Genomic DNA, 13,677 nt, shown 5'->3' with positions numbered 1-13,677 from the left:
CTTCAATGGGGGAGACCTGGGTTTGATTCCCAGCCAATGCACTTCAAGTGCAGCCATGACACATCTGTAAGTGGAGGCTTATGTGCTGCTATGACACTGAACAGCTTTCGCAGCACTTTCAGACTAAGACAGACTAGGAAGAAAGGCCTGGCAATTTACTTTTAAAAATCCGCTAACGAAAACCCTATGGACCCACAGAGGTCTGATCCCATTGTACGTGAGGTTGCCATGAGTTGGGAGCCAACTCAACAGCAGTGAACAACAACACAATAATTAAGACTTAACATAGCATCGTTCAGAGGAATAAAGGAAATAATTCAAGTAAAGTACTGAGCACAGTGCCTGGCAGGTAGTTAGTGCTATCACCAGTACTGTTAGCGTGCAGAAAAGAGTTAACATAGCAGACTCAATACTACCATCCTTACAAAGGTCTGCTCAAAGGCTGTCCCTTGGCTGGCTTCTGGGAACTTGGATTTCAGGAAGGTTCTCACCATCCCTAATCGATAAAGAGTGGCTCGCTGTGCCTAAATTGTTCATACAAATAATGTGGTTTATGCTAAGTACTTGCTTCCCTTCTGAAAGTCTGGAATTTTGGTGCATGTTCAGCAGTGGGCACCTATGTAACCAGTCCCCAGTAACAACCTTGGGCACTAGAAATAAATCCAAAGGTCTATGGCCAACTGATTTTCAACAAAGGTGCCAAATATATTCAATGGAAAAAGAACAGCCTCCCACAACTGGTGCTGGGACAACTGAATTTCCACATGCAGAAGAATTAAATTAGACCCCTATCTCACACCATATATGAAAATTAACTCCAAATGGATCAAAGACCTAAATACAACACCTAAAAACATAAAATTGTTAGAAAAAAAACATAGGGATAAATCTTCAGGTCGTTGTATTTGGCAGTCGATTCTTAGCTACAACACCAAACCATGAACAACAAAAGAAAAAAATAGATAAATTGGACTTCATCAAAATTAAAACTTGAGTGCATCAAAGCACATTATTGAGAAAGTAAAAAGATAACCTACAGAAGGGAGAAAACATGTGCAAATCATACAACTGACAAGGACCTAGTATCCAGAATATTTAAAGAACTCATACAACTCAACAACAGAAAGATGAACAACCCAACTAAAAAATGGACAAAGGACTTGAATTTCTCCAGAGAAGATACACAAATGGCCAATAAGCACGTGGAAATATGCTCAACGTTATTAGGGAAATGCAAAGCAAAACCACAGTGAGATACCACTTCACATCTACTAGGATGGCTACATCTACTAGGATGGCTACTACCAAAATAAAACAAAAAAAGGAAAATAACCAGTGTTGTCAATGATGTGGAGAAATTAGAACCCAAGTACAATGCTGCTGGGAATGTTAAATGGTGCAGCCGCTGAGGAAAACAGTTTGGCGGTTCCTCTGAAAGTTAAACATAGAGTTACCATATGACATAGGATAAATATTGTATGATCTCACTTATATGAACTATTTAGAATAACCTATTGTTGTCGAGTTGATTCCAACTCATAGCGACCCTACAGAGGCAAATGCGTAGAGACAGGAAGTAGATTAGTAGTTACCGTTGGCTAGGAGTGAGGCTGAGTAGTTATTGCGTAACGGGCGTAGAGTTTTTGTGTGGGCTGATGGAAAGTTTTAGAGATAAATAGTTGAGATGATTGCAACAATAAAACAAACAGAAAACACATTGGGCACTGAGTAAGGGGCTTCTCTGGCAGACAGCATTTCACCATTTTCACAATTCGATGCTAGAGGAATTAAGTACATCTTGTGTGTTTACTGGGTGTGACTCCACTGGGGTTGGAGTTTGCCTAATTTCCTCCAGATTTCGCCCCATGCACCTTTTCCCTTTGCTGATTTTGCTTCGTATCCTACCACTATAATAAATCATAGCAGTGAGCTGAGTCCTATGGGTGTGCCTAGCAAATCACCAAACGCAGGCGGTGGTCTTGGGGATCCTGACACAACTAATCATCCCAGGTCTTTGACTTAGTGAACTATTCGTCAGTTTCCATACTGGGGCAGCAAACCAATCAAATTAGTAGTATACAGTCCAATTATAAAAAATACCAATTTATAAAAAATCAGTACTTACTACCTAAAGACAGTTGCAGATTATTACTTGCTTTTTTTTGTCTATTCTACATCTCAACATACAAAAATCTCTTGCTTTCTCATCATTATTTAATCAGGCATTTTCCTGATGAAACTCCAGCCTGCTCTTTCCTGCCTCTCCTCTCTCACTACCTCATGGAGCCTCCACTGAAACATCAGATGGGCTAACCAAGTGCCATTTTGTTCCCTGACTAGAAAGCAACATCACTTCTGAAACCCCCCGTGTCCTTTGATCTGTGTTGTTTCAAGTAAGATCGAACACTGTAAGTTGCCAGGAAGATCTCTTTTTCAGTTCACTAGAATATGCAGAACCCAGAATAAACGAAAACGAATTGACTAACAACCATAACAGCAAGGAGGGCAAGCCAAAGGATGATTCACAGGGAAACTGAAACACAAGTTTTGTAACATCAGACTCTGAAGAAACCGTTTGACTGGATTTCTTATGTAGAACAGAATTTCTCAGCTCAATAGGAAGAATTTCAACAAAACCTTTGTTGCCCATCATGTAGAGGGAGCTGGGGTCCAGAGAGCAAGGAAAGGATGGATGTCTGTCTGAGATTATGATTAATAGGAGTTTTAATGAAGTATAGCGGAATATTATACCACACTTGATTATCATGAAGAAAACTAGGAATCACAGCTACTAGATCAGTCTACAGCCTCTCCACTGTTTTTCTTTTGAAAACAGGAGGGCTATGACAAATTGAAGCCCTGGTGGTGTACTGGTTAAGTGTTTGCCTGCTAAGCAAAAGGTCGGCAGTTCAAATCCACCAGCTGCTCCTTGGAAACCCTATGCAGCAGCTCTACTCTGTCCTATAGGGTCACTATGAGTCGGAACTGACTTGAAAGCACCTAACAATAACAACGACAATGAACAAATTAAAATAAACATCTCTAGGACTGTTTATTTTAACCCCTGAAAGGCCCCTATGGTCTTTTTAATCCATCTCTAGAGTCTTTCTTTTTTTTTTTTTTAACCACACACAGGCTTTTATTTATAGAGTCAGAACATGAAGTGATAATACCCTTTCCATACGTTATTCTTATCTAGCTACCACCCGTCTCTAGGGCCTAAGTTCCTCCCTGACCTTTCCCTCCTCAAATCTACCCAACATACTGTATGCACTCTACATGGCCACTCTACCAAAACTGCCCTGACAAAGGTCAGCGTCTACAGGAGCTAATGATCTCCCCTCACCCCTCTTCAGTGCTGATGTTACCTTGTGCTGCATCCTCAACCACTTTTTTCTGATATTCTCAACTTGGGTTATTTCACCTGCATCATGCCTTTAGTACCAACCATGAGTAGCTGCTCATATGTAGAGCCTTACATTTCTAACAAAACATTATTTTTGAAATGCCTGTCAATTTTTGAAATGGGTCCATTCATTCATTCAGCAAATATGTATTGATTATGTGGCATGTACCAGGCTCTATGTTAGGCATTGGAAAAGCTGGGTACCTGTACCCAAATGAAGCAGAATATTAAGAGCACTACCAGGAGAGGGTCCTGGAAAAGATGAGTCCATTGTACTGACTAACAGGAGTGGCAGATGGCATGAGCCCTCAGCTAGTTAGACAACAAGCAAGAATAAGGCAGGACAGAACAATGACACGGAAGAGCTGTTGGATGGGCGGTCCCTGAGAGAGAAGACCCAGGTCACAGTCTTTAAAGTAACACAACTTCCAGGAGGAAGTTGGAAGCCAGAAGACTTGTCCACAACGAACAGGGAACTGGGCACATTAGCCCCAAAACGGAAAAAAAAAAAACACAACAGGGAGCTATTACTGGGCTTGCAAATGCATCTAGGACCCAGGCAGAAAGTCATCATGTGGGAATTCAACCCAGTATTGTCAGAAGTCCTGTCTATTGAAGAATTCTGATTCTTGTCTGAAATCTCCTAGTTTTTTAATATTGGCAACTATTTGTTTTTAACTGTGATAGGCGAACAAACCTGCAGATCATATCCAAGCCATAGGTCGTAAGTACGACGATGAATGTGGTGTACGAGCAAAGAAACCAGAGCGATCAAAAAGCCCAGCTCATCCGAGGAGTGGGTGTTAAACCAGAATTAAGCTTACAGAACCAGGCTCCCAGCTTCAGCCTGGTTGCAGCCAGAAAGGAGATGGTTTCTGATGGTAAGTGTTAGAGACCGGTTTTAACATCATGACCTCCTCAGTCTGACCTTTCTGACTCTCATGGTGGCTGAGGCAGCTCCCAGGCAGAGCTAGGTTCTGAAATAAAAGGATTTTATTGTTTTCTTTAGGTTTTTTCTGCTTAAACTAAAGCAATCAGGGCATTTTTAACTTTGTATGTTTATCATCTTCAAAGTGATTTAACAATTACAATGCATTTCAATAGTATCAGTTCATAATTCCAAACAGATAATGTAAGTTTCTGAGGCTTTTGGTTAGTAAAGTACCACATTTTACCACTTTCATAGTCACATTTCTATTCTTTTTTTAGGGTTACTATATTAAATTCAAATTATAACACATTATTACCACATAGCACAAATTTATTAACGTCCCCTCTTAAAATCTCTTTTTACATTTTAAAATAATTCATATTTTCAGTAGTTGAAAATACTACTGGCCCACAATCCCCACCTAAAATCCTGCAGAACAAATGTGCTTTGGAATTCAGAAAATTTCAGATTTTACGAATGAGATATAGCACGTATACCATATATTACATAACACTCCCAGCAGGGAATGGGGCAGCCCCCGTAATTAAATATATTTCTATTTCTGGGTAAAAAAATGAATATTCACAGAGTAGGATAAATAAAGACTAAAATTAGCCTCACATCAGGTCAGATTTTGCAGCTAAAAGAGCTCTAAAGTTTTGATTTTCAGCACTTTGGCAATTTAGGAATAGTGGTTAAGGGATTATGGCCCTACATAACATGAACCTGAAGAATTCCAGAGGTCACAATGATAGGCCATGGCAGAAATGAATAGGGTTGAGGACTTCCCATGAGAAGCAATATCATTCTGTTGGAATTGGGGAAACCAAATCACAGAGAAATCAGTGAGAGTTTAAAAAGGAAAAAAGTAAACTAACTTCTGAGGAAGGTATTCTAGGAAGAAAATAAAATTAAAACCAAGCATCAGAATCACCAACAGGACACTGAAAAAAGTGGACAATCACATGTGGTCAATCAATGGCAACCTGGTCTCAACAGTCCCCTGGAACCCAAGAATATTTCCATCAGAGAGAAGCATGGTGCATGAGCTGCAGTACTACACAAGGCCAAACCCAACATGCCAGGAGAAGAAAGATGGGACCAGAGATGACTATACATTCACTACACATTGATGTATCTCCTAGTGTGGTGGAACTAGGAGCTAAAACAATGGAAAAGCTAGTTACTGGCTGATACATACCCTGCCTATGCCACACACTCTCTGCTCAGATTTTTAGTGAGCATCTTTTTCCCTGCTTCCATCAGAGGAACTGTGCAGTAGCTGCTAATCACCAAAAGAGCTACTTCAGGTCTGAAAATGTGTTGGGTCCACCAAATCACTAATCAGTTTTAAGTAACCTCCACTTAATAATAAAGAAATATTCGCATTGAAGCACTTACTGATGAAGATCAAAGACCATGGACTTCAGTATGGATTATGCCTTAACAGAATATACCTTAACATAAAAACACATAAATCCTCACAACTGGACCAATAAGCAACATCATGATAAACAGAGAAAAGGTTGAAGCTGTCAAGGATTTCATTTTACTGGGATCCACAATCAATGCTCATGGAAGCAGTAGTCAAGAAATAAAACAATGTATTGTGCTGGGCAAATCTGCTGAAAAAGACCTCTTTAAAGTGTTACAAAACAAAGATGTCACCTTGAGGACTAAGGTGCACCTGACCCAAGCCATGGTATTTTGAATTGCCTTATATGCATGGGAAAGCTGGCCAGTGAATAAGGAAGACCAAAGAAGAATTGATTCCTTTGAATTATGGTGTTGGCAAAGAATACTAAATATACCATGGACTGCCAGAAGACCAAACAAACCTGCCTTGGAAGAAGTACAGCCAGACGGCTCCTTAGAAGCGAGGATGATGAGACTTTGTCTCAGGTACTTTGGACATGTTATCAGAAGGAACCCAGTGCCTGGAGAAGGACATCATGTTTGGTAAAGCGTAGGGTCAGTGAAAAAGAGGAAGAACCTCAACGAACTGGATTGACACAGTGGCTGCAACAATGGACTCAAACACAGCAATGATTATGAGGATGGTGCAGGACCAGGCAGTGTTTTATTCTGTCATATATAGGGTTGCTATGAGTTGAAACTGACTCGATGGCACCCAACAACAACAAATTTCATTAAAGTGATGGCCAGAAATATGGTTTATATGTGCTAAAGAAGATTTTGATAGATAATATGGTAATTTATGGGGTATAGCCACATGGCCAATATACACAATGAATTCCATAAGGAGCTAAAACTGATGTAGGAATTTATTTTCTTTAACAGATTAATTCAGTAGGCTGATATAAAATGTATAAATATATATACTAAATCTATAATCAACAGAATTGTGAACAATTTCTATGCACATCCCAGACTTAATCTTTTAATGCCAAATGAAAACAAATCATTACCTTAATTTCATTGACCCAAAGCTTATTCTGTAAGATTGGAGACGGGAAGGAGTGGGGGGATAGTATTATAAAACAGCATCAACACGGAAAACAGCAAAGTAAATTTTGATTGTCTCCTACCTCTGCTCGACCCTCATAGTAGGTGAGCATGGACTTTGTAAGTACAAAAAGTCTCTCTTTGTAGTTTAAGGGTGATGTCTTCTTCTTCTGCTGTGATCTTTTAATAAGAATCTCTTCTAGAATAGTGTTCAAATTCATCTCGGTCTTCTGATCATTCCTTCTCCTGCCATTGAAAATCCCAATATTCTATAAAGAGAAAATAAACAGTTAAAATAAAATGTGGCATTTTAATTTTCCAAAGATGTTGCCATTTCAAATGTCTAAAACAGGCTTGACCCTTACCACTGCTGAAGAGACAAATGGTACCCTATGCACCTGGATTGAGAATGCCCAGGGCACAAGAGCTCAACCTCCTCTCCGTCCCCACTCCCTACCCTGCTCCTCCACGTCCCATAAGAAAATCTAATCAAGGTTTGCCATGATGATGACCCATTCCTTTGCACCTCGCTAACATCTTTAGCTTTCTGGCACACTCTGCTTCTATTATTTGATTGCAGAGACGCAAGTATCCCAAAAGGAAAAGTAGATTTCATCACTTGCATGGCGGCTTTAGGCTGGTATTTAAATTGCCTCAGGATCTTGGAAAAAAAAAAAGGAATGGATGACCATATTGACAAGGTAGACTTTGAACAAAGTGAATTACAACACTGATGGATATCATTGGAACCCCAGCTGTGATAAATAAACAGTTAAAATAAAATGTGACATCCAGTCACCAGAGCGACAAGGATGCTCTCTGACATCTATACTACCATGCTTTACAATTCTCTGTCCTAGAGTTCCTGCCTCAACCACAAAAGAAAAGGAAACCCAACAAATCACAGTTAACTCTATTTAGGGCAGAGCCTGTATGGATAAGATCCTCAGCCCTGTATGTGGCGCCCCTTACTCGTTTATGTCAAGAAATTTGGAAGTCAACTACCTGGCCAACCAACTGGAAGGGATTCATATGCATGCCCGTTCCAAAGAAAGGCAATCAAATGGAATGCAGAAATTATCGAACAGTATCGTTAATGTCAGATGTTAGCAAAATTTTGACAAAGATAGTTCAAAAGCAACTGCAGGTGTACATCAACAGGGAACTGCCAGAAGGTCAAGCTGCATTCAGACGAAGATGTGGAATGGGGGATATCAGTGCTATTGCCAGATGGATCACGGCTGAAGGCAGAGGTTGCCAGAAAGATGGATCCATATTGCATTGGGCTAATGATATCTGCTTCAAAATATCTCTTTAAAGTTTTAAAAAGCAAAGATATCACCTTGATGACTTAGGGGCATCTGACCTAAGCCATGGTCTTTTCAATTGCTTTACATGCATTGGAAAGCCGGATAATGAAAAAAGGAAGACAAAGAAGAACTGATGCGTTCAAACTGTGATGCTGGTGAAGGATATCGAATACACCTTGGACAGCGAAAAGAGCGCACAAGTAAGTCTTTGAAGCAATACAACCAGAATGTTCCTTAAGACTTCGACTCGGTTACTTCGGACACATCATCAGAAAAGATCAATTTCTAGAAAAGGGCATCATGTTTGATAAAGTAGAGGGCCCATAAAAACAGGGAAACCCTCAATGATATGGAATGACACAACAGCTGCAACAATGGATCGAAACATACCGAAGCTCCTGAAGATAGCACAGCACCGGGCAGCATTTCCTTCTGTCATACATAAGGTCCCCCCAGGAGTCAGAGTCCTCTCGGCAGCAACTAACAGCCATCTCCAAACTATCCATACCTGGGCTGAGCCTCTTAAAATTGAACAAAGTTTATCTGAAAACTCAACAATACTCAGAGAAAACCTGACAATTCTCATTTGAAATAAGTTGAATTAACAACAGCCTTTTCTTCCCTTCCCTCCATCACACCCTCGTAAGATGCATATCAAACCATAAAGAGAAGAGTCACACGAAGAGCATTAAGTGGTTATCTGACAGCAAAGCCAGGGACTTGACTCCGAGATTTAAAAATAAACAAACGGTTGCTGTGGAGTTGACTGTGACTCATGGTGACCCCGTGTGTGTCAGAGTACAACTGTGCTCCATCAGTTTCCAATGACTTATTTTTGGAAGCAAATTGTTATGCCTTTCTCCCATGGCACCTCTGGGTGAATTTGAACTTCCAACCTTTCAGTTAGCAGCCAAGCACATTAGCATTTGCACCATCCAGGGACTCCTAACCAGAGTTTCAAACCAGTTCATTTTGTTTTGACCCTTGATGAGAATTTGCATTCTCCGATATACTGGATCAGATACTACATTTTAACAGGATCCATGGGTGATTCTTATGTACACAGTAGAATCATCAATCCAGAAGCAGATCCATAAGAATCGCTTGGGGATCTTGTTAAAATAAAGATTCTGATTCGGTTTATCTGGAGTAGAAATGAAAATTTTCAGCAGGGGGTTGAACAGAAAGAATCAGTTCAAAGCCCTGCTCCTACCCTGAGATTAGTGTGGTGTCATCACTGAGAAATTCTACCATCTTCACACCCAGCCTGATACCTCAGAAGCACCCTCATAACTCCCCATTACTGATCTGTCGCCATCCAATCAGGTCCTTCCATGCTTTGTAAGATCACTTTAAAACAGCTTAACCTCTGACCGTCAGCTCCTTCATTTATAAAGTATGGAGATAAACACCACAAGGTTATTGTGAGGTTTAAATGAGATGTGAGAAAGAATTTTTTTAATTATAACAATACTGTGCAAATGTTTATTATTATTATTATTTTCAACTCCACTTCCATTTTCCTAGCTCAGAGCATCACAACCTCACTTCTGGGCCCTGATAGTAGCTTTTAGATTGGTCTTCCTTTCCCTAGGCTCTTGCCTCATTTTATTTAAGCTGCATGCCCCTCATCCCCACTGGATCCATCTTCAAAGATAACACTTTCATCATGCCATTTCTTTCATCAGAAGACCCTGATGCCCCCTCAATGACTTCCACCAGCTGCACAATAAAATGGAGATTGTCCACAATCTGACTGCGACCTAACATCCAATCTTTACTTCTACTGTTGGCCAAACACTGCACATTCCACTCAAAACAGTCTGCTGAATGTCCAGTGGCTCCCCTCACAGCACCCATTCCTGTGGCCTAGAGAATTCCCTTCTCTTGTCTCTACACCTATGAACACCTCAACAGCTCAAAACTCATCTTCTGGAAAAGGCCTTTCCTAGTGACTTCAATTAATACAAACCTTTCAATTCCTGGACCCATGATCTCTGTGTCACTCGTCACAGAATTTGTCATATTGTTCCATGTTCAGTAGCAATGAATGTACACAGTTTACCTTCTCACCTAGGCTTTAAAGCTCCTAAATGAGTGGTTTTCAATCGTAATTACACATTAGAAACATCTAGGAAGTTTCTGTTTTGTTTTGTTTTTTTTAAAGGTAGATGCCCATGCCCTACTTCCAGTCACTGTAACTCCATTGGTCTGACATGGGCCCGTGGGCATCATGATTTGAGGTGAAGGCAGGATTGAGAGCCACTATCTCAAAGGAGGGGTTCCTCTGCATCTTTACACCACTTCTGGTGCTTATAGTACCCATTGTCCTTGAGGCAATTTCAACTAATAGAGGCTCTAAAGGACAGAGGAGAACTGCCCCACAGGGTTTCCAAGGCTGTAAATCTTTACAGAAGCAGATTGCCACATCTTTCTCCCATGAAGCAACAGTGGGTTCAAATCGCCAACCTTTCAGTTAGCAGCCAAGCACTTAACCACTGAGCCACCAGAGCTCCTGATGCCCACAGTAGCTTCTCAACAAATATCTGAATCATGGACCCAACTAATCCATTAACCCTCCTAAGCTGAGAACTCAGAGACAAGCTGTTGTTCTTTCTACATCTAAGTTGGCCCTCCTTATTCTATGTTAAAATTTGGGTACTCTTTGCTTTCCTGAGAAAATTCCAATACGTAAATACCACTTCTATGGAAGTCATCTTTTCATCTTTGTGTGACATATTTTCAATGCAGAGTGAAAATGACTGCTTACAAAAATGTATATCAGGAAAAGGCAAGTTATCCATTTGTTAGTGTGTCATACTGTGGTGGCTTGCATGTTGCTATGATGTTGGAAGCTATGCCACCAGTATCTCAAATACCAGCAGGGTCATCCATGGTGGCAGGTTTCAGCAGAGCTTCCAGACTAAGACAGACTAGGAAGAAAGGCCTGGTGGCCTACTTCTGAAAATTGGCCAATAGAAACCCTATAAATCACAATAGAAATCTGATATTGCTTTGGAAGATGTGCCCCCTAGGTCATGAGGCGCTCAAAATAGACAGTGGCCATAACAACAGACTGAAACATGCCAACGGTCACAAAGATGGCACCAGACCAGGGAACACTATATTATGTTCACATGGAGTCACCATGAATTGCCACGTGAGGGCAACTAACAACAACTACCAACCTCTGGAAAACAGGCCAAATACAAATATGTAGTTCCCAATGCATTGAGCAATACTATAATAACCAAATGAAGGCAGACTTTGGTAAGGCTCAGGAGGATAACTGGGATGTAGCGCATTTGTAGTTCTAAAAGCAAAAGGCCTCAACATCAGGGACAGAGAAAGGCATTTCATGTTGAATGCTAAAAAAAAAAAAAAAAAAACTTATCTGGTTTACAGAAGGGTTAATATTTTATACAGAATCATATAGAATGAATTGAAAAGAATCTCAGCCATCATTTAATATATCACTCTTATTTTATAAGTTATGAAGTTGAGGCTTAGAAAAGTTACTTGCCCAAGGTAACGTGAGCTAAGACTAGAAAAAAGTCTCCTGATTCCAAGTGAAGGTCTCTCTCCACCATTCTATACCATACAATTAAAAGATCACTACTCTTGTTATAGTCAATGGGAAATTCTGGTCAAATTCACAGAGATACAAATGAAGGAAAATTCTCCTCATGTAGACACCCAGTTAAAGATGAAAGTTAAATGCACACATTAGCATTGGCTCCTCCTGAAATCCTATTAAAATCAGTTCTTTTTTGTTGGTGTTATTGTTGTCATCATTTTTGTTAAGGCATTAACTCTCAAGGAAATTTTAAAAAACAGGACAAAAAACAAGAAAATTTTGTAAACTTGGAAATAAATAAACATGTGATAGGTTCAGCTTGGTGGGCAGGGAAGACTAGAAACAACCCGATTTGCTACAAAACCTCCAAATAGCAGAACCTAGTATCTCTAGAAGTAGTGGTGAAGAAAGTCTTAAAGCAACATAATTGTTTATGTACCTGTTTAAGAAATAACCTTTTCAATGCCATATAGCTAGATGACTTAAAAACAACCACCATAAAGTTGACCCAACTCATGGTGACCCCATGTGTGTCACAGTAGAATTGTGCTCCATAAGGTTTTCAACGGCTGACTTTTTGCAAGTAGATCACTAGGCCTTTCCTCCAAGGCACCTCTGGGTGGACCTGAAACTTCAGCCTTTTGGTTACACATTTGCAATCACCCAGAGACTCCAGCTATGTGACTACCACCCCCCCAACCTTAGAAGAAAACTGAAGATTTATTTTCTGAAAAGAATAAAACAGAGAGTCCCTATACTGGCAGAAACTAAGAATAGTTGAGGGTAGGAATACCATACTAAAAAATGAGCTTAGGTAAAAAGATTTACATACTGAATACTGAGACCACTCTTTTTCAGTCTAAGAGAAAAGACCTGAATATACTGACATAGGGAGTTCCCCAGTAGAAATGGCCCAGTCAGATTACCCTACAGTGAAGCCAAAGGTCAGCAAGTACCACCCACATGCACAAAGCTTCCGGTTGACTTCTTAAAGCCCTACTCTTATAAATGAGAGAAAGCCAAGGATCACCAAACAATTGAGAAAGACTCTAACGTGAATCTGAGGTCGAACAAGAAAATGAAGGAAGAGGAAACAAAGATTGTGCACAAAAAAGAAATTATTAAGAATAACATACATAATGCTGACTGAAATTAGTCAGTTGCAAAAGGACAAACATTGTATGAGACCACTATTATAAGAACTCAAAAAATAGTTTAAACCGAGAAGAAAATATTCTTCAATGGTTACGAGAGTGAGGAGGGAGGGAGAGGGGTTTTCACTAATTAGATAACAGATAAGAACTATTTTAGGTGAAGGGGAAAAAAACACACAATACAGGAGAGGTCAGCACAACTGAACTAAACCAAAAGCAAAGAAGTTTCCTGAATAAACCAAACATTTCGAAGGGCAGTGTAGCAGAGGTGGGGGTTTGGGGACCATGGTTTCAGGCGACATCTAGGTCAACTGGCATAATAAAATCTATTAAGAAAACATTCTGCATCCCACTTTGGAGAGTGGTGCTGGGGTCTTAAACACTAGTAAGTGGCCATCTAAGATGGATCAATTGGTCTCAATCTACCTGGAGCAAAGGAGAATGAAGAACACCAAAGACACAAGGTAATTATGAACCCAAGAGACAGAAAGAGTCACATAAACCAGAGACTTCATCAACCTGAGACCAGAAGAGCTAGATAGTGCCCATCTACAACCAATAAATGCCCTGACAGGGAACACAACAGAGAACTCCTGAGGGAGCATGAGAACAGTGGGATGCAGACCTCGAATTCTCATAAAAAGACCAGACTTAATGATCTGACTGAGACTAGAAGGACCCTGGAGGTCATGGTCCCCAGACCTTCTGTTAGCCCAAGACAGGAACCATTCCCAAAGCCAACACTTCGGAGAGGGCTTGGGCTGGACTATGGGGTAGAAAACAATACTGGTGAAGAGTGAGATTCTTGGATCAAGCAGACACACGAGACTATG

General features: G+C 40.3%; 1 protein-coding gene across 2 annotated transcripts in view; it reads right to left on the bottom strand.

Annotated features, from left to right (window-relative positions):
• TEC (tec protein tyrosine kinase) overlaps nucleotides 1–13,677 on the bottom strand; it is a 153,328-nt gene that overhangs the window by 84,136 nt on the left and 55,515 nt on the right. For both annotated transcript variants that reach the window (XM_049886301.1, XM_049886302.1), the window contains exon 2: nucleotides 6,887–7,072. In XM_049886301.1, coding sequence (XP_049742258.1) covers nucleotides 6,887–7,024 — 138 coding nt within the window. In that variant the 5' untranslated portion in view covers nucleotides 7,025–7,072. The remainder of the gene's footprint in view (nucleotides 1–6,886; nucleotides 7,073–13,677) is intronic.

This window comes from Elephas maximus, chromosome 5 (genome assembly GCF_024166365.1).
Source record: "Elephas maximus indicus isolate mEleMax1 chromosome 5, mEleMax1 primary haplotype, whole genome shotgun sequence".
Lineage (NCBI taxonomy): Eukaryota > Metazoa > Chordata > Mammalia > Proboscidea > Elephantidae > Elephas > Elephas maximus.
This window is presented reverse-complemented; position numbering and strand designations above follow the sequence as displayed.